The following is a 20,000-nucleotide window of genomic DNA, read 5'->3' on the forward strand; positions in this document are numbered from 1 at the left end:
TCTTGTGGACAAGGGACGAGGGGAGGATAGTGACAAAATGTCTACAGGTTTAGAGAGGGACAAAGGGAGAGAGGGGTCAGGTGACCTGGGTGACTGTCAGAAGGTATTATGGCGGGGTGAGAACACTAATTCGGGGGGCTTGCATTGACTTTGCAGGCGGTCTTGGACTTTGTCAAAGTGCAATGGGCGGGGGCGAGACTTATGGAGACTGGTTGAGTGTGGAGGTCACCAGGGAAGGGGTGGCGGGGGGAGGAGCGGCGAGTGGCCTGATCAGACTAATTCAACTTGATACCTCTACAGAAAGACGAAACCCTTCAGAATAGTTGGTGGTGACTTAAGATCCCCTTCACCCCTCCCTATAACAAAATAACAAAAAAAAAGAAGGTACATTCAGTACAAGCAGACCCTGTGTGTTCAGGAAACCTTCAAAACATTCATGTCTACAGTTGACAACAAGTCTCTGTCCAAATCCTAATCTTTGAGCCACATTGCTGCTCACACCATGGGGTTCTTTGGTTCTGGAGACTGTGCGTCTGTGTGTGTGTGTGTGTGTGTGTGTGTGTGGTGTGTGTGTGTTCTGTTTTCTAAGACAAGCTGTGGCCCTGCTGCTCCGCTCCTCCTTCCAACAACCCCCAGTGTCTATTGTCTATCATTCTTGTCCTCACTGGAGCCTTCCCGTCCAACTTGAGCAGGTGTGCCGGTAAAGTGTGTGAGTGAACAGAGGTCCGTCAACCTGTAAGACATTCCTTGTTGTGTTCTGTTTTCTTTTGTCACCATGACAACATTTACTCCAACGCAACTAGTGCCGGTGTGCAACGAGCAGGCCACCGGATTCTTTTGGTCGGACTCCCCCCCGTGCTGGGGCCTACGCCCTTATAACAGAAGGAAGTAGCGCACACCCTCTGGGCCTGAGCCCCTCCACATGCTCACAAACTCCCCAATACAAGGGAAGATATGCATGCAAAAATAAAGCAAAACACTGTGGCACAAGATTGACTTCCCTCCGCAAGACTCTTCCTCATAGATAGCATCTGTCCTTTTTGGCATTGTGCAAAAAGAAAAACTAAGTCATTATACCAATTCCTGTGCTAAAGGTCCAAAAAGAAAAAAGGTATGAAGCTCCGAGAGGGAACAAAATGTTCCGAAACTCTTAAAATGCTCTTAAATAGTAAATGAGGACACACGTTTCAAGCATTTGGGAATTAATTAAGAAAATAGAGGAAGATGGAAAAGCGGAATAAACAAAGAAAAACTGCAAAAATCCATGTGTGCACTCCAAACAGGTAGCTTCAAATGTAGGAGTCTTAAGGGAATGCATATGTAACTTTGTCGTCAATATACTACATAATTTAACAACTTAATAAAATATTAGTAACTGAATAAACAGTAGTCAGGTTCTGTAGCAACTGGGTACAACTAGAAAAAAAAAAAGACCCTCAATTTATAATAGCAACAAAGAAGAAAACAAAAAAGAAGAGCAAAACTGAGGGAAAAACAGAGATTAATATATTGTTTTATGGATGTTGGCAACGTATATATAAGCACTTTCAATTATAGTCTGCATTATAATCAAGGTAACTACACGGGAAAAAATGTCTCGAATGAATGTACAAAGTAATGAGGAAAATAGATTTGTATTTTCTGTACATACTGTAGCTCCACCCCGCCCAGTTGCTATTAAATATAAAAAAGAACCATCCTCTTTACTAGTTTATGTGACTTTTGCTTGTGTTGGGGGGGTGCGGCGTGGTCTGTGTCGGTACCCGGTTCAGCGGTGGACCTGGGTTCCGCCTCCCGGACCACGACTTCTTCATACCATGCTGAGGTCACTGTTTTGAGGTCAGTTTGCCGATGGAGCCAATAACCGACTCCACCGCGTTTGCTCTCGAGTCCCACGGGGGACCTCCCTCCCACTCCTCCAGGCCTTCATCATCAGCAGGCCGGAGGCACTCCTTCTGATCCAACGCCGTGCGTCCCTCGGTCTCCCAGAACAGCCCTGTAGGTCGCTCAGGCTGCCATGGCGGTCGGACGGCCGGTCGGGACGGTCCCTCCGCAGTGTGTCTTCGTGGAGCGGTCCCTCCACAACGCTAACGGCCCCCGTGCCCGGTGCTCCGCCCTTTTGCCTAATCACCAACCAGCAGAGCATCAATAGTGGGGACATGCCGGGTCCGAAGGGGTGGGGAGGGGGGAGGGGGGGGGGGGGAGGAACGGGTGGCCCTTCCTCCTCCGGCGCTAGGCCAGTCAGTCCAGTGAGATGATGTCCGGTATGCCGCCGTAAATGGCCGTGCTGGCCTCGGCCCAGCCCCGGCCCCACCAACACCCGGGGGTGCGCGTGCGACTGCGCGTGTGCGGTACGAGGACGAGTGCGTGGACGAGTGCGTGGGACGAGGAGGACGCGTCACGCAGGCAGCCGAGGCTCCCGCCCGCCGCGCCCGCCGCAGCCGCCGCCGCGCCCGCCGCCCGTGCTGCTGCTGCTGCTGCTGCCGTTGGTGGCGGGGCGGAGAAGTGCCGCCCCAGAGCTGCCGATTGGTCGAGGAACAAGCTGGGAGGCGGCGGAGGAGGCGGAGGCCGGCCGGCGGCGGTGCTGTAGGGCAGGAAGCGGTTCAGGAGCAGCTCGTGGTCCCGGAGCGAGGCTGGGCGGCGGCCCGCAGCCTCCCATGTTGTGTAGTGCTGGCGGGGACACAGCCGGGACACCGTGTGAATCAATGATGGTCATTAACAGTCAAGTAGCTCTGTTAGATTAAAAGAAGGTCATAACCCGTCACGGTAGCCCTTCTGATAGTAATTGGTCCTTAACAGCAAGAAAAACCAGCTGGTTTGATGGGAACTATGTGGGACCCACCAACTATTTATACAGATAGCTTCCTTCCCTCAATACTCGAGAGCAGATGTGCCGCGAAAGTGTGTGAGTGAACACAGTTGGGTCCGCCAACCTGAGAGCATTACTTTTGTTTTCTGTAGTTTTTCACCATGAAGTTGACCTCACAACGTGCTGACGCCCAGTGTGCCATCGAGCACCGTCACCCGCTTTTCATTATTTATTTTTTATGGATTTATTTAGCATATTATACCTTTATGGGTCGGCTCTAACCCATTCGAATCTTAATCAAACCAAACATGCTTGGTGTTGGTCTTGGCTTGGTTCGCTAGCAGAGGACAGATGGTGCCGTTGTCAACATCTTTGTGACAACACATGCTGCACAACTCATGAGAGACTCATAATACATGCCAACCGGCAAGGAGTCGCCATCTTCCATACTTGTGTGTGTGGATCTTTAACCCAACAGTGCTGAACCTTTGTCGTTGATCATATATTTATTCAGCAAAGTGTCTCCTACCCTCGTTCTACCTCACTTTATTATTATGGAACCTGCATTCATGTGGAATGCAACTGCAAGGTCTCCATTCAGGCATTATGAATTGGGAGTCAATGCAAACATATGTCCAATGCAACAACCCTTTGAGACAACAACATACCTGATGATTGTCCCCTTGCAGGAAGGAGAAGAAGCCTCAATCTGGGAAAGTGAGGCGACAACAACTCAACATCACAAAGCACAAGATCATGAAGTCTGAATTTCTAAGATCCTAGCCCATAATAATAACAATGGCACACCAAAATACTTCAATTAACTACAGAAATGGCATAGCAGCAACTCTACAGCTTGACCCTTAAAACCAACAAAAAAACCTTGCCCTACTCTGTTCGTTCTTTTTACAACTTTCGATTCTAACGTAGAGCACCCTTAATTGACCTGTGTATATTAGTATGAGGCTTATAGGCGGGCATGTTCCTGTGTTTGGTGTTATGTAATAACCCTGTCAGGGAGGTGCGTGTGTGTCCTTACCTGACAGATCGGTGGGCGTGTGGTAGTAGGGTCTGTAGTCCTGTATGAGGGGAGGTACAGGGGGGATGTAGCTGGCATCCACACTCTGCATGCTGGGAGTGCGGCTGAGTGGTGGGGACGGATGGTGCAGGTTCAATACCCTGCAGATCATTATGGGGATAAAAAAAAACAACACGTCTCTGTTAGGGGTTGTTTAATGACAGACAACAAATTCGGTAGGTGTTGTTCGACAAGTAAGTACAAAGATAAAGAACGACCTCTATGTAAGGCCATGTGATACGTAATAGAAAGAAAAACACAACACAACCAAACAAAGGTTGTTGACAGGTTCTTCTCTAGACCAATAATGAAAGGTAAGGAGCAAAGGTGTGAACAGGAATGGGCCCGAAGAGACAAGACACATGGACCTAGCAGAGCTCCATTCAAAGGAAGCCACAAACAGCGTAATTAGGAGACAACAGGGATTCTGTCAAATATCATGATAGACTTACTGGTCTGATAACACAATCCCAATAATGGCTCACAAGGCTTTTATAGAACACTCTTGATAACTCACATTTACACAAGTTATAATGTCAGCACAAAGAGCTATATCAAACACGTATGGCGGGTATTTGTGGCAAACTGAGAACTGACAGAAAAGCAGGCAATGAAGGGCTAAATATATTAGGAGTACTCAATAACAGTTAAGTCATCGGTTTGGCATCTAGATATACAATCTATCATACTTCAAGGCAAGTGTGCCACAGTTGCTTGGGACCCTTTGTGATTGTACCAATTAGAAGAAATATACGTCACAGCAAAGCCTCTGACCTCAAACTAAGTGTTTTGAAAAAACATTGCATACTCTTAAATGATTCAGAGATATTTTATAAATTGAAAAGCCTGACCTTCTTCGTCGACATGCAGGTTACATTAATATTAGAGTGAGAACTTCCACTAAAATATGAGCGTTATATGGCTTGGTGCCAACTCATGGAAAATGTTGTGATTCTGTGAAGCACATTAGCACTTTTTATTGTGCCTTTAAAACGTACTCACAAAGTGTTTTCCTGCTTGTTCTTAGTAGGTGGACCCAGCCATGGCTATTAAGAGTCCCTTCAATTGAATTGATTAAAGCCCCTCATAAAATCAGACCTATCAGCACAAGATGCGCTATTTCAATTCCAAACAATTAATTTGTTACGAATTGGTTTTTGTTTCTGTTACAAATGTTCAGTTCTGACTCACAGCTCATGTTTTGACCTTGAAATACACAATGCTGTTATGCAAGGTCACTGAGTGTGGAGGCGGGACCTCCTGCCCACAGGGAGTGCGGGGCTCACCCCTTGTGGTTGACGGGCGGGGAGGTGGGCGAGCGGGACGGGCAGGGCCGCTTGGCGGGGGGCGGGAGCGGAGGCGGCGGGGGAGGGGGTGCGGGGGAATCTTGGCTCTCGTAGTTGTCGTCGTCGTCTTCTTCCGCCACGTCGTCCTCCGAGCTGTCCAGCGTCAGGTCGATCACCTCAACCTTCTTGCCGCCCCCACCCCCCCTGAGGTGCGCTGCTCTGCCGACGACGTCCTGCAGGAGCCTGGAGGGGGGGGGGGGGGTAGCGTTAGCGTCTGGGTAGATGCTAGGCGACGTGTCCATGAAATACAGGTAGGATAGGAGTGGTGTGATAGTATATCATTTACAATCCGGTCAATGATTTAATCGTGTTTTTGTTCCTACTGTTTGGTTGTTTAAGGCACGACAAACAAAAATTAAGGAATGATGAATATAGGGCTTTTCAATCAGAATGCATCAAGGGATTTTTTTTTTTTACTGTACTCATTTTTGGATGATTCGAGAGAGTTCTAGTAATCTAAATATACTGTAGGCTATAATTTAGGTTATGTATAGCATGCAAACCCAGTGGCACTTTTAAACACATAAATGTCCCACCATAAAGACTCACAATTTCATGATTTATTACCAAAGTATAACCAAAACACCATTATTTCCAATAACATTCCTATGCTCCTATACGTTCAAAATGGAGGTGGTCATTGCGATGTGTAGTCTCAATGCACAATCCCTATTGAGATATCACAATATTAGAAATGGTCACTGTTGTTTCACTCTTGTACTTCGTCTTCAGGCTTTTCATGGAAGAGTATCGATCGAGTATCGACCCCCACCCCACGGTCCCCACAAGCGATAGAGACTCACCGTCCACTCCGTTGCTGTAGGAAGCAGACGACACCTCCTGCACCTCCTTCTTCCACCTCATGGGGGACCAACAGCCGTCCTCCTTGAACTGGATCTCGTCACAGTCCGTGCAGCTGTTCAGAATCTCCATGAAGAGCCTACGGACAGACGTAGACCCCGATAAACATCGACACGTCCGACGGTAGGAGGACAAAATACAGGGCAGAGAAGCTGCACACATTATAAACCTTTCTCTTTGCTGTGTTCTTCTCTCTTACTGAAACCGGCACAGGGGGGGCGGGGCACCACCTGGGGGGGGGGGCACCACCTGGGGCTGGAGCAGCTCTGTGCCAGCTTCATTTCAACAAATATGTTGCCAAGTCCACGATAAAAAAATGTTTGCAAACTTCAACCGTGGGCAAAGTCAACAGAGGCAACGCGAGTCACACCGCTAGTGCAGGAGCTAAATCAAGTAGCCAGCCTGTTAATTACAGCTCCTGTTCTGTGTCATATTAGCCCCACAACAGAGAATGCATGTTGTTTTCTCTTCCCATCCTCTTTAAAATGCTAATTGGAATTATAAGTGAAGGGGAGCAGCAGAAATCACACTTGGTGCTCCGCCGGTATTCTGGGAGTGCAATTAGCAGAGCACCAATCATTGTAACACATTAAATGAGTCCTTCTGAACAAAAAGAAACCACTAAAGAAAGATGAGGTGGAGGACCCAGATGTGCGAAGATGGTTTGAAATATTTATAAATATATTATATATACACACATACAGAGATACATACATATATAGGTCAAGAGTAGTAGCATTTAAGCACTGAATTAATTCAGGCGACCAGTACCAGTTGTACAGGTTAAAGTATTATTCATAATGTAGTTACATGTAATTGGGTTTGTAATCATATATATATATGATTACAAACCCAATTTCTGTTCAAGATCATTGGCTCAACTTTAAACGTATTTTCATTTGAAATAGACAGTTAATTGGGGTATGAACGTAAAATGGGTGACTAATTGGCTGTTGTTTACTTAAATCAAAAAAACATCATCAAATATTAATGCAAAACCAACCAACAAACCTATAACAACATAATACTCTTGAATATTATTTTTACAGGATATAAAAATATCAGGAACAAACACAGGTTTCGCTCATAAGAATCCTAAAGGATCTGCTACGTTTGAATCAGGACACAGGTGCAGTAACTAGCCTAAACTAGTAGAGATAGGTCTACTAACCCGTGCCCTGGTACAAGGAGCAGACCCATAACTAGGTTATGAGCTACATATATGTTGATGATACAGAAACACCTCTGGGAAATGGTTTGTAATTGTCTCTTGCATAGTTCAACCCATTAATCCTCACCTAACCCTTATAAGAACCCTCATCCATCACATACTAACGGTGTTGACAGATGATATTGTGCTTAAGGTGTGTTCTTCGTCTAAAATACATCCTGTATGTGCATCATCTCTATTGGCCTGCTACCGCAAGTGAACTCAGTAAGTGTAAGTGTGTGTCCCTGTCAGAAGCATTTGGGTGATTCCTCACATTGGCTGCATTGTGGATACACGTGACATGTCTTCACAGAAACAATATTCTTGGTATTTGTTTAGGTTTCTAGACAAGTTGTATCCTTTTTAACTGAGGTTCAAAAACAACAAGGTGAAATCTAAAATACATTGGTTCAGCGCCTATATTCTTGCATCCCAATTTAAACTAATTTTCAATATTGGCTGCAAACTCGATCAACGCTAAAAATGCACGCAGTACATGTCAAATCGCCTGCATGTTTATTGAAAGCACTTTGGTATGATAACAAGGCTATTTGTAAGTTAATTTGCAATTTCAAGACCCGGACAGAGTATATTCTCCCCTTCTAGATTATTATCTATTAAGCAAATGGAGTAATTCATTCATATTTTTAAACCTAATGTTTCTTTGGTTAAACGATCATTACAAGAATATTGCACAGTATTCTGAAACCGTCATTTCAACATCTACTCTGGCAGATAACAGCTATAAAGTTCTGAATTACAGAATGACCAATCTAGATTTCTGTGGAAACTCATTTAAATGTTAATATGATGTTGCTGTGGTCAATGTTTATCAGTCCGTTTAGTTTAGTTTTCTATCAAATTCAGTAGCTGAAAATTTGAGGAACTTGAAAACGCTTTGTGTAGAACATCCCTTGCATATGAAATGATTATGGCGAGGGCACCATCAACAATCACAGCCTAGATCACCATGGAAACTCATTTATATGTTAATCTGACTAAACTGTAGCAGAATGCCTCTGAAAAAAACATGACATACGTATAATGACTTCCAAACAGTGCATTGTGGGTTGCAGCGGTTTAGGAAAAAAACTCAAACATGGGCTCAGAGAACACAGAACACAGAACCCGGGCGTAACACGCATGCTTCACACGCCTCCTACGCAGTGGACATCCTCGTTGGTCAAAGGACCCTATCGGAGTGACACAACCGGAACAACCAAGTCATTTTTACAAATGATATTGGGAACGGTTGTTTCATTGAAGCCAGGTGAGACAGTAACGATGACGTTTCTGACGTGTTCAATTTGTATCTTTTTCAAACATGAGTCAGCAAAACACAACAAGATTGCAGTTTCACTACGAAACACACCGATAATGCAGCACCATTTACGCCGCTATTATTAATTACCAGCTGCTTCAGGCCCGGTAGTTTACGCTGTGGGTCACCGGCGCATCACAGGTACATCCCATCAACATCCCATCAACAGAAACTACAGTAACTCTGCAAGTCAATGGAAGCGGCTAATGGCAAGCAAATGCTAAAACACGATGAACACCGACAGATATCTTGGCGTATCCCTTGAACGACGCAGCACCAAGCCAGCGGTGGTGCTGAATGCCTTGTTCTGGCGTTTAGGAATCGGTGGTGGGGAGAGTGTGTGTGTGTGTCCTACCCGTCGATAATGAGGTGCTCATAGGGCGCCTTCTTGTCGCAGACGGGACACACCCAGGTGGGCTTCTTCTCGTTCATCTGCAGGTACAGTGTGGCGTCGAAGCACTGCAGGTGGGAGCAGGTGAGTGCCCGGCACGGGATGGTCAGACGCATCTTGCCCAGCTGCGACGGAACGCACACACACACACACACACACACACACACACACACACGTGGGGAAAGGTACACGCATGAACATGGGACGCCCACTGAGTAGGATGGTGAGTGCCATGTTACACGTTGCATGTACGCATGCACACGCCATTGAAAACTGCATCCTAGTAATAATGACCCTTAGCTCCCTTCCTCTCTCTAATTTAAATGCGTAGCTAGCATTTGTCTCGTCGCAGTAGACAAGAAGGCCGCTTCCGACAGTTCCATGTCATAGCCTGATATCGTTAATGTGTAGTTTCCTTTAGTGGCCGTGTCATCTTTTGACATGTCCACAGTGTATTTCAAATTAACTTAGTCTCTTGCCTCTCTTGTTAGCTTAACCATGGCTGGCAACAGCCATGTCCAATCACCCCCCTCACATTTGTGTTGTTAATATTAAACCTTCAATCCTTTTGACGTGACTGCCCACGATGGGTAAGTTTCCCTTGAAGAATCTAAGAGACCCATTGATTGTTGCTCAGTGAAAGCTGCGAGTGTCTCTCCTTCCTATGCTTCTTTAAACCAAATATTTTGCCACCATGAAGATTCTTATAAGAAAGCGAGGAGAGGAGGAGATTGTTTACCGGGCAAAGTAAGGACACCCGCAGGCTGGTGGTGGCTATCTCACTGTCCGGGTCTGCTGTGAGCTTCTCTTTGACTGTAACGGAAGAGGAAAACAAACGTCACACACACACACACACACACACACACACACACACACACACACACACACACACACACACACACACACACACACACACACACACACACACACACACACACACACACACACACACACACACACACTAATGATTGCAGCGAGCAGCAGGGTCAGTGGTATCAGTTTCAAGCAAACTTATTCAAAAGTTATTCTTCGTCAGTCTGAAACAATAAAAGTCCATAATTTGGCACAAAAACCCATCTGAGAATGCTCTGGTATACAGTCCGTCTTTCTGGCACTGAAGTAATTCTTAAAACATCTAAACGCGTATCGTGATGTTCTCATGGAATAAATGCTTGTTCATCTTTGCTATGCATAGCATATCCAAACTTCGTTCATCTCAATATAAAATCTGTTAGAGATGATCAGCGATAAAATTTGATCAATGTTGAGAGCGCTAGCATGAGGTGTTAGGACCCCTTTGGTGTGAGAAACCCTTTTAACATTGATATTATACATTACACATTTAATTTCATAGCCTTACCATTCTGTCGTTCTTTTATTTTGATCTGGATATCATATCCAGGTACGTGAAAGCCAAGAATGTAACTTCATCAGGTTAAAACATCGGCCCGCTGAACAAAACACAACTGCTTTTACAGATCTGTTTGCAGGGGTCGATGCAGAAAGCTTGAGGAAATGGCATGGATATAGATATAGATAGAGGAACAATATCACATTTCACAATTACAGAAAGCTGGAAGATCAAGCACCGTTCAGCTATGCCATTATCTTAGAGTTGATTCAGAGGACCGACACAGCCTCGCAAACATTCAAACGTTTATGACCAGACCTCAGTAGAAAGGGAGCGAATATGGCTAAATGTCGATGGAGTGGTAAGAAAAGTGTGTTACGGGTGTCTTACTGAGTGCTCGCGAGTGGTCTGGGTTCCTGATGCCTTTGGAGCGTAGCCTCTGTAACAAGATAGTGGACGACTGCTGCTTCACCAGGTACACTGCCATGGAGTAGCTCTGTGTAGACACACACGTTTCAGATGTGCACACACACACACACACACACACACACACACACACACACACACACACACACACACACACACACACACACACACACACACACACACACACACACACACACACACACACACAAGATGTAAAATACTAGGAAAAACAAGGGCAGAGCTCCTAGTAGTCCTCTATACTGGCTGTGACTTTGTTTTATTGTAGATCCCCAGGAGAGGCAAGGCAAGGCAAGGCCAGGCAACTTTATTTATAAAGCACTTTTCATACAAGAGACAGACGAAGTGCTTCAGATTGAAACATAGGCATACAATAAAATGAAATAATAAAATAAAATAGATAACTAAAAGAAAAATGTAAAAAGGCAGGGTCGGCTTAGCTCAGGAGGTAAAGCAGTTGTCTTGTAACCGGTTGCTAGTTCGATCCCCAGCTCCTCCTAGCTGAGTGTTGATGCGTCCCTGAGCAAGACCCTTAACCCTAACTGCTCCTGACGAGCTGGCTGTCGCCTTGAATGGTTGACTCTGCCGTTGGTGCGTCAATGCGTGTATTAACCGATGTAAGTCGCTTTGGATAACAGTGTCTGCTAAATGCCCTTATTGTAATTGTAGAAAGTGCAATGTCTTTAAGATTTAGCAGAATGGGCTGCAGGTTGTAGGTCAAAAACAGATGCGTGACGGTGCATGGGTGACAAGGACCAATGAGAGGTGATTGTCACTTTAGATGAGCAATGCAGAACACCAAGGGCATCCTGGGCGTCACAGGAGTGCTGCTCTAGACAGAGAGAGATTTAGAGTCTATACGTCTACAATGTCCCATATTCCAATAAATCTGGCCATGAAAGTGTCTGAAAAGATCCCTTCTGTACAGTCAAATGTAGTGCTGCAATGGTAAGTCGGATGGTTTTTTGATGATCAATTTAACCCTTTTATGAAGTACACATACTGGTTAATGCTTCATTGATACAAAATGTTGGTTCAGGGATCAATTACGAATACTATTTAAGCCTTTGGACTATGGTAACTTGGGATGGGGATTTGCCATTAATTAAAACATTTTCTTCTCTAAATTATTGATTGATTAATCAGGGAAAAAAACAATCGTTTGATTTAGCAGCTCTAGTCAAATGGGGCAAATTGCGACATAATATTTTTATATATTTTTTTAAATTGCATTCTATTTATATTCCAGCAGTTTAATAACTATAACTATAATTGATCTGGTTGTACCAGCCAGAGCAACTCTTGGTATCCGCACTCACAGTAAGCAATAGCTACTGTTGGTGGTACATAGGCTGAGTCACAGCGGTATATATCCGGTCTGTGAACTGATTTGGTGAGGCTAAATTTGTGCACATCTGTCCGCAGCAATATTGTCAATTATTTTAATCTATAAAATTCCAGCCCATGCATTGATTGATTGCACTCAAATCTGTCTTGTGATCGATTGACAAGAAACATATCCGGAAAAGAAGTACAGCTTAAACGGGAATCTGGTTCAACAGTTTATTCATACAGTTTAATGGACATTTCGTTGTAATGCACCACGCAGGCCAGGAAAATCAAACTGCATGTAATTGGAAGGAGCAGCACACACGTGATCAAAGACTAGTTATTGTCAAATGTTTCAAAAAATGTTGCTTACCCGTCCGATCTCTGAGGTCCAGGACGCCACGATGGTGTTGGGCACGGTGGTGGACAACCGCACCAGGGAGGTAATGTTGATAGGGCGGCTGGGGCGCTTTGGCTCCACGCCGTTTTTGGTTGGAGGAAGAAAACCCTGCGCAGCCAAAATATCCCAAAAATGGTATGTAATCAAGTCGCACGCATCCCAGGTTTTAATGGCTATTTCTGTTGATTTAACAGTGAAATGACAGTGGGCTGCAAGAAAATCGATATACAGAATAAATTTTGGAGAGGGACAGAGAAACAAGTATAGTGTCATTTGTTATTTGACACCCACTAAAGTGAGTTAAACTAGTTCCCGTCCATGTGTGTAAGTCCAATGCAGAAGATTGCCTGCTATGCGAAACAGTTACACAACTGGTTAGCATGCCGTGATGCATAAATACACTACAGCTTTGGATAATGCTCCCGATGATGACCCTCACCGGCAGATTGCAGGGCTTCCCGTTGACTTTCACGCAGAGATTGGGCGGAAAATGGTCTTCCTGTGGACAGCTGGTCTCAGACAGACAGAACCTCAGCTGAACCTGAACTGAGAAGTCACACTTGGTCCCCGAGATGTCCCTGCAGAGCAACACAGAAGCACCATTAAGGTTGGCCCGAGCCGATCGATCGGTCTGCCCCAGACTGCTTGTATTCTTGCCGAGTGTGTGTGTGCGAGTATTGTGCTGTGCGTTGCGTTTGTCAGTGCGGTTGAGACGGTTTCATGATTGCCATCATTTATGCTGGTCATTTGTTCAGACATTTTGGTCTCATATCATTACATAGTGTTTTGAATTCAGTTATTTTCCTAAACCATTTGAAATAAATCATTGTCGATTTTGGATGATTATAGACTATTTTGTGTAGATTATTGATTGCAATTAAATCCATTTGAATTCCATTTGAATGAGGTGCTGAGTTGGAGGAGGAGGAGGAGGAGGAGGAGGAGGTGGTGTGGGTAAGAGGAGGAGGTGATGGGAGTTAAAGCAGGTTGAGGAGGGGTTAGTTAGGGGAGGAAGTGCTGGAGCTACAGCCGGTGGGGGTGTTGGGAGGTGATTCAGTAAGAGGAGGAGGGGTTGATGGAGGTTGTGGAAGAGCAGGTGGAGGTGCAGGTTAATGGAGGATGAAGAGGTGCTCCAAGTAAGAGGAGGTGATGAAGCTAGAGGAGGAGGAGCAGGTGATGGAGTTAAAGGAGGAGATGATGAAGTTATGGGAGCTGTTCTTACATGGAGCCGCTTATCTGCTGGACCTGCTGTGGGGTCAACGCAAAGGCAAAACACGTCTCCTGAAACCGCTGGCTGCTGTCTGAAGCTGGGAGGGGAGAGGGAGAGAGAGACAGTAAGGCACAGACTAACACAGAACCCCATAATAAGTCAGTGCCAGATGCCATTTAACACTGAGGTCTAGAGGCAGCTGGAGAAAAGCAATATAAAAGGGCCACTTGTTTTCCTTTGTGTCTTTGGGGTTATTGTATTCTCTAGGCATAAGCAAGTCATATAGTGGAATTAAGTAGCAGCACATCACCATGGTGATATGCTATTTCTACCAGCAACAACAAACCTTGAGGCTGGTAGAGTTTGGAGTGGTTTCCGGGGACTGAGATGAAAAAGTCCTCTTGGCCTTATCTTATGGGCAGATTCCATTAGGTACATGGAGTATATCATTAGATTAGGTACACAACAGGCCCAATGCAAGAAATACTTGGACACAAAGATTTCATGAAAACGTTTTAAGAGCAAATCTTGCAATCACGAAAACACTCGGTACGCACAAATCGATGAGTGTTCTAGACTTGGTGGTCGAGACTAGAAGCAAAGAACAACAACGCTATTCGGCCAAACGTTTCCAATTGAATGGCTAGACAAGGGGTCAGCAACTCTCTGCCCTTCCACCCCACGGCTGTGGCTCCCTGTAGTTTTGTTTGTTGTTTGTTTTCACATTCTACAAATACAAATTTCATAAATGGGTTACTATATATACACATCTTTATATACTGTGTTATCTTCATTTTAGGGGTCAATTTGGTGCATTTAGTGAGAGAGGGACCAGAACTGGACAGGCCCTAAGTATTACTTCTCTCAACAACTGTAAACTTCAACTTCTATATATATATATATATATATATATATATATATATATATAAATATTCTCTTAGGTTCGGCAAGCTTTAGCACGGCTGATCTTCCGAAACCGAAATTGAACTATTTCAGGGTGCAACTCTCTGCACTTCCCCAAACTGTTCTGCCTTATAGCCTACTTTTCAGAACAATTTAAAGCTTTAACGGATTTTTAAATCCCTGTTTTAACAGAGGAACTTACGACCGCCTACGATCCGAGCGGTCGTGACAGTCGTTACGATTTTATAAATAACTGGTTCCGTAAGAAGAGAGTGTTGTCAAATGTTCTAATGACACACGTCACACTCGCTTGAACTTGGGTGAGCAGCCAATGGAAATCAACCACTCTGAAAAACCTTTTTAACTTTTAGGAGCAGACTTAGTTAGAGTTTTAGCTTCACCATTCAATTTTTGATTTTTCGGTTTACTAGCCCAAATAATTAAATAAGACATGAACAATGAGGTCAACAACTACATGGACACATGGATCGCTTGACGTTGCCAAGCTGTCCTCCATTGCTCTGCCACTACCTTAGCAGCAAAATGTTGTTTTATTTTAATGATTCGAAGGAAGGTCTTCAAACTCAGCGTTCATGAATCTGATGTGGCGCACTCCTATGAGTTCAATGTATGCACAAAAGTATGACCAAGAGAAAGAATACTATGAGAATACTATTAACATATTCTTGCATGAGACCCAATGTCTCCAATATGAAACGCGTAACGCAAGTAGCTTCGTGGACGGATCTCTGTCACTATTGCCATTATAACGGCGGATAAATTACTCGCACCCGACGCAAATCTAAAATGGATTGGTCTGAGTGCCCGTAGTAGTGTTTTGGGCGTAACATGCAATCAACCAATGAGAGGGTCATCTCCCAACCACTTTAAGGGCCATGAGCGCATTTGAACTTGATGAGACAGATGAGCGACCACATGAATTTTAAACTTCAAATGGCTCAGTTTATGGACAAATAATAGGCCTAATGCAAACATGGAATAGCGTTTTATTCTATTTATTCTAGCGTTTTATTCTACAACTTCAGAAAAACTGAGTCGTCATGTAAATTTAGGCAAGGAGAACTTAACAGATAGCCCAGGATATGCGGTCCTGTGGCCACAACAGTGGGTCTATTTAATGATAAGCGGCAATCCATTAACAAACATTGTTTGTTATACATTATCATTATCTACGTGTGTTCATAATATGCATGTGTCCCCCCGTTAACATACATTGCCATGGACTATATTATGCGTTACGTGTTTAGTTTACATGTGTTTAAACAGATGGGTGCACACATATAGTTGAACTGCGTGGGAAACATTACCCTCATTCATTCATTCTTTTCAACACTCACTCGCGGTAAAACCATGTTTTCTCACGATCAAATACTCATCAATCCTAAAAGTTATGGGCTTGTAGACGATGTCTTTGTCAAGAAAATATGTGTTTGCTCTACGGTGTTTGCAGATGCGTTGTTTTAAAAGTACAACTTCTTAGCGCTGTATCAGTGTGTCAAAACATTGATACAGAATCTCAGTTTACAGACAGAGGCCTGTAAACTGAAAATGATGAAGGAAAAATAGGAACAGAAAATATAATCTCACGAAAAGGGACTAGCCACAGACTGAAACACACACACACACACACACACACACACACACACACACACACACACACACACACACACACACACACACACACACACACACACACACACACACACACACACACACACACACACACACACACACACACAAACATGCTTGTGGTCTAAATATTGATCAGAACAATTGTTTGTACATATATATGGGATTAGAATCCTGTAATAATTCAAACCTGAAGAAAATAGTTTCAAAAGCCTGTGAACTGAAAATTATGAAGAGGGAAAAATAGAACACAAAATCATGTTTGCAGATGTTTTTCTATAATCTCTGTTTTCAATGTTGCAAAACCTTTTTTCAAGGTGTTGAGTTCTCAAACACATATTTACAGGCCTTTGAAACTATTTTTTTCAGGTTTGACAGGATTCCCATCCCATACATACACACCCTTCTGGAAAGGACTACACCATTTGAATTGCGGAATGCCTTTATTGCTTAAAACACACAACCCTACAAACACAGAAGAAGAAGTAGACAAACATTGACTGTATTTGAGTATTTGTGTCAGCTGTATGTGCAATAAGTGTACCGCCTGCAGGCTACATGCGGGATAATTAAACGCCATTATGTGACATGCCACTGTGAAACTATTATTGACGCCTTGATTACTAAAAATAGATGCAGGGTGCCATTTGAGTGGCAGGGTCATGAAAGCATCAAGACACGATCGCATTAAAACACACACACAAGCACAGACACACCCACACACATGCACACGACCGCACAGACACACACACAGTAGCTAAATGCAGAATGTCCAGATAGAATTGATTGAGGCACGTCTCTCTCCCTCCGCCTCGATTAATGTTTTTTGCATGCACACACAAACAGTATAATACAATATGCACGTTAAAATTGGTTGTGATGATTGGCAGTTTTCAGCCGCCTTATAATATGCAGTCTCAGATGCACATGAGCAACTTCCTTTAAATTGGGCGACGCTTCTTACATTACTGTGGACATTTTCTTTCTATGGCTTTTATTACCCATCATGTTTATTTTTTGTTATGCTTTGTCGGTTTTATCCCTGGTTGTTCCTATGTTGTTGACGAGGGAAGCAACCCTAGACGCTGAGGGATCAAATCATTGTACAGAGAGCCCAAAGGTGAATCCAATTCTCTGTACATGAAAATAACAACACAAAACATGACATCAATGGTTAAAATACAGGAATTCCATTGCATATTAATCAAGGAAAATAAACTAATGCTTACAGGAGAACTCATTCTTCCCAAGGAAACGTTGACTAAAACCATGTTAGATCCATAGGAGACACCAGCGTTTGAAATTGGAAAATCTTGATGTGCAAGAGCTGCAATGACTATGACCATCTATCTGTTACTGTAGGAAAGATCTTGCTGAGCTGTTAACTCAACTCAGTCCTGTTTTGTACGCAATTGATTGCTGAGATTGTATGCAACCCAAGGGTGTACATACACAATGTAAATAAGGCAAGCAAACGGTTGAATGATCCATGGGCATTGTGTACTGATCTTGTCAAAGCTAGTTATGGTTTGTAATATATTGGATATTCACACTCCATAATGAAGCGTCTTAAAAGGGGAACTTAGGAGAAAACGGTTGGTCTAGCGATGTTAAATGAAACCTGAAAAGCCAAAACAATGGCGTTATTGAGGGGAAAATAGTTAGGAATCATCAGTCAGTGTCCAGCCATTATCACCAACAGACCCGCATTTGGAACGCTGAGTATGCCTCCCCGTTCTGGCTTTAGATGGAGGAGTGGGACTATTTATTTAATGTCCATCCTTTATTTGACCATCGGTTATCACGTAATGTTATGGTTGGATTTAGCCTAGGCCCCAAGCAATCGTGGATGGCATCCAAATGTGTTCCCATAGCGTGACATATATCCATACATGGTTCAAACAGACAGCAGGGGCACATGGGGCTAGAGTGGAGGGACTCTCTGGGTCTCTGTCCCTCTCCTGAACTTGTATCGGTACATCGCTCAAAATGTCTTCTAAAAAATATGGAAACGTGCTCCCTCTGCCAATGTTCACCATCCACTACTTTTATTGTATTATTTTATTGTGCAAATAAATAAATCAAACTTGATCATCAAATTATCCTGTACAGTGTCAGTGACAATCAAGCCCATTCAAATACCAATGGTCTGCAGCATTGCTTTATAGTGTAAAATATCTTAAAGGTTGTATCAGCGATGTTGGGGGACGTCACTTCTGTTGGTATTTGAAGCGAGATCCCAAACAAACAGAGCCAGCTAGCCCCTCCCTTCCATTTTCCGTGCATCCAGTAAAAACTATAATGAGCACAAGACCCCACCAACACCCACCCCTTGTCGGTGATTGGTTGGAATACTATTTATTTTGGTTTTGAGTGGTTGGTAGTATCATTTTTTTTGTGTACGATCTCGGAGCATAGGCTGCCTACAGAGACGCGCTTTTTTGACGGCATGCTTATGGGGGGGGACAGCTAGCAGATCCTGAGCAAAGATCACATTGACAGATTTATTCAATATACAAAAAAATATAAATAACCAGCGACCGCCCTTTTCAAGCAGATCACGGTCATTACTCCTAGACGCAACTACAGGGGCGGGTCTATGTTGTTCAGCACTCAATATCTTTTTACTCCCGAAGATACACACACACAAACACAGACACTTCAGACACATACACACACTCACACAAACGGGTACATAAAAAATCCAAGAGGCAACATTTCTCAACATGTACAATAAGGTGTTTCAGAAATACAAATCCATGAGGCGGCAGGGCTGATAGTTTGATTAAAGCGCCCCATATTGGAAAATTGCCACCAACCTTTTCGGCGACCTGCTCACCAGGAATACCAAAGTCATAGACAAAGTTGAAAACTTATTTTCTATCAGGGTCTGAGCTATAGGCGTACAAATCCGGATTAATAATAACACCTAAACCCTTGAATAACAATAGGTATCCAAAGATACTCTGTAAATACCTAATAACAATGCAAATACATTGTATTACAACCCCTATAGTGCTTCATTGTATTCAGTTTGGCTTTGGCCTTAGAGTTGCATGGGGAGGTTGCATTACTTGTAGGTCTTTGTTAATGGATTAGTGGAGCATTGGATAGAATTGGGCTAACTTCATATCATACATAATCTTTCCTTTTTTTTATTGCAATGACCCAGATCCTGCCTGTTTGCTCAGGTTGAGGACATAACCGTAGGCATCTTATGGCTTGTAGTTGCACTGCACTGTGGGAAATAATGAGGAACATGGCTACTTCAATGTTCAGATTATAATGTTTAAGCAAATTGTAAGTCTATTGTCTACTACATTACCCCCATACCACATTGTACAGTATTAGCCAAACAAAAGTTTTTTTGCTTTGGATCAAGGCCATATCACTAGAACCTATGGTGCAGGGAAAACCAACCAGTTTGCAGGAAACCAATATGAGCTCAGAAGCAAGAATGCTTGTCCGAAGAAAAATATGGTGGCAATTTCAGCCAATGCATATTCTGCCGTATTCCGTCGAATTTGAAATAATTGTTTTGGATACGAAACGTATATTGCAAATTCTAGAATTTGTATTGCTGGTCAGGGTTGATTTAATACAGAGAAATTAGACATCCTTTTTGCTTACCAATTTGTTACATTGTGGAGAAACACAATTGATTTGGTTACGTTTGCTTCTTCAGTAGGAAATTGCA

The 20,000-nt window shown here is 43.6% G+C and overlaps 1 protein-coding gene across 2 annotated transcripts in view; it reads right to left on the reverse strand.

The window, feature by feature from the left end:
* The window catches only part of LOC130402963 (E3 SUMO-protein ligase PIAS1-like), a 108,831-nt gene that overhangs the window by 65,322 nt on the left and 23,509 nt on the right, over positions 1 to 20,000 (reverse strand). Inside the window, exons 3-8 of one of the 2 annotated variants that reach the window (XM_056607051.1) lie at positions 13,763 to 13,847; positions 12,980 to 13,118; positions 12,514 to 12,648; positions 10,758 to 10,863; positions 9,756 to 9,829; positions 8,355 to 9,141 (exon numbers count right to left, since the gene is read on the reverse strand). In XM_056607051.1, the coding sequence (XP_056463026.1) occupies positions 8,977 to 9,141; positions 9,756 to 9,829; positions 10,758 to 10,863; positions 12,514 to 12,648; positions 12,980 to 13,118; positions 13,763 to 13,847 (704 nt within the window). In that variant the 3' untranslated portion in view covers positions 8,355 to 8,976. Of the gene's footprint in view, positions 1 to 8,354; positions 9,142 to 9,755; positions 9,830 to 10,757; positions 10,864 to 12,513; positions 12,649 to 12,979; positions 13,119 to 13,762; positions 13,848 to 20,000 lie in introns of those variants that run through there. The other variant, XM_056607048.1, reaches the window with a different exon arrangement.

The sequence above is a fragment of the Gadus chalcogrammus genome, chromosome 14 (assembly GCF_026213295.1).
Source record: "Gadus chalcogrammus isolate NIFS_2021 chromosome 14, NIFS_Gcha_1.0, whole genome shotgun sequence".
NCBI lineage: Eukaryota > Metazoa > Chordata > Actinopteri > Gadiformes > Gadidae > Gadus > Gadus chalcogrammus.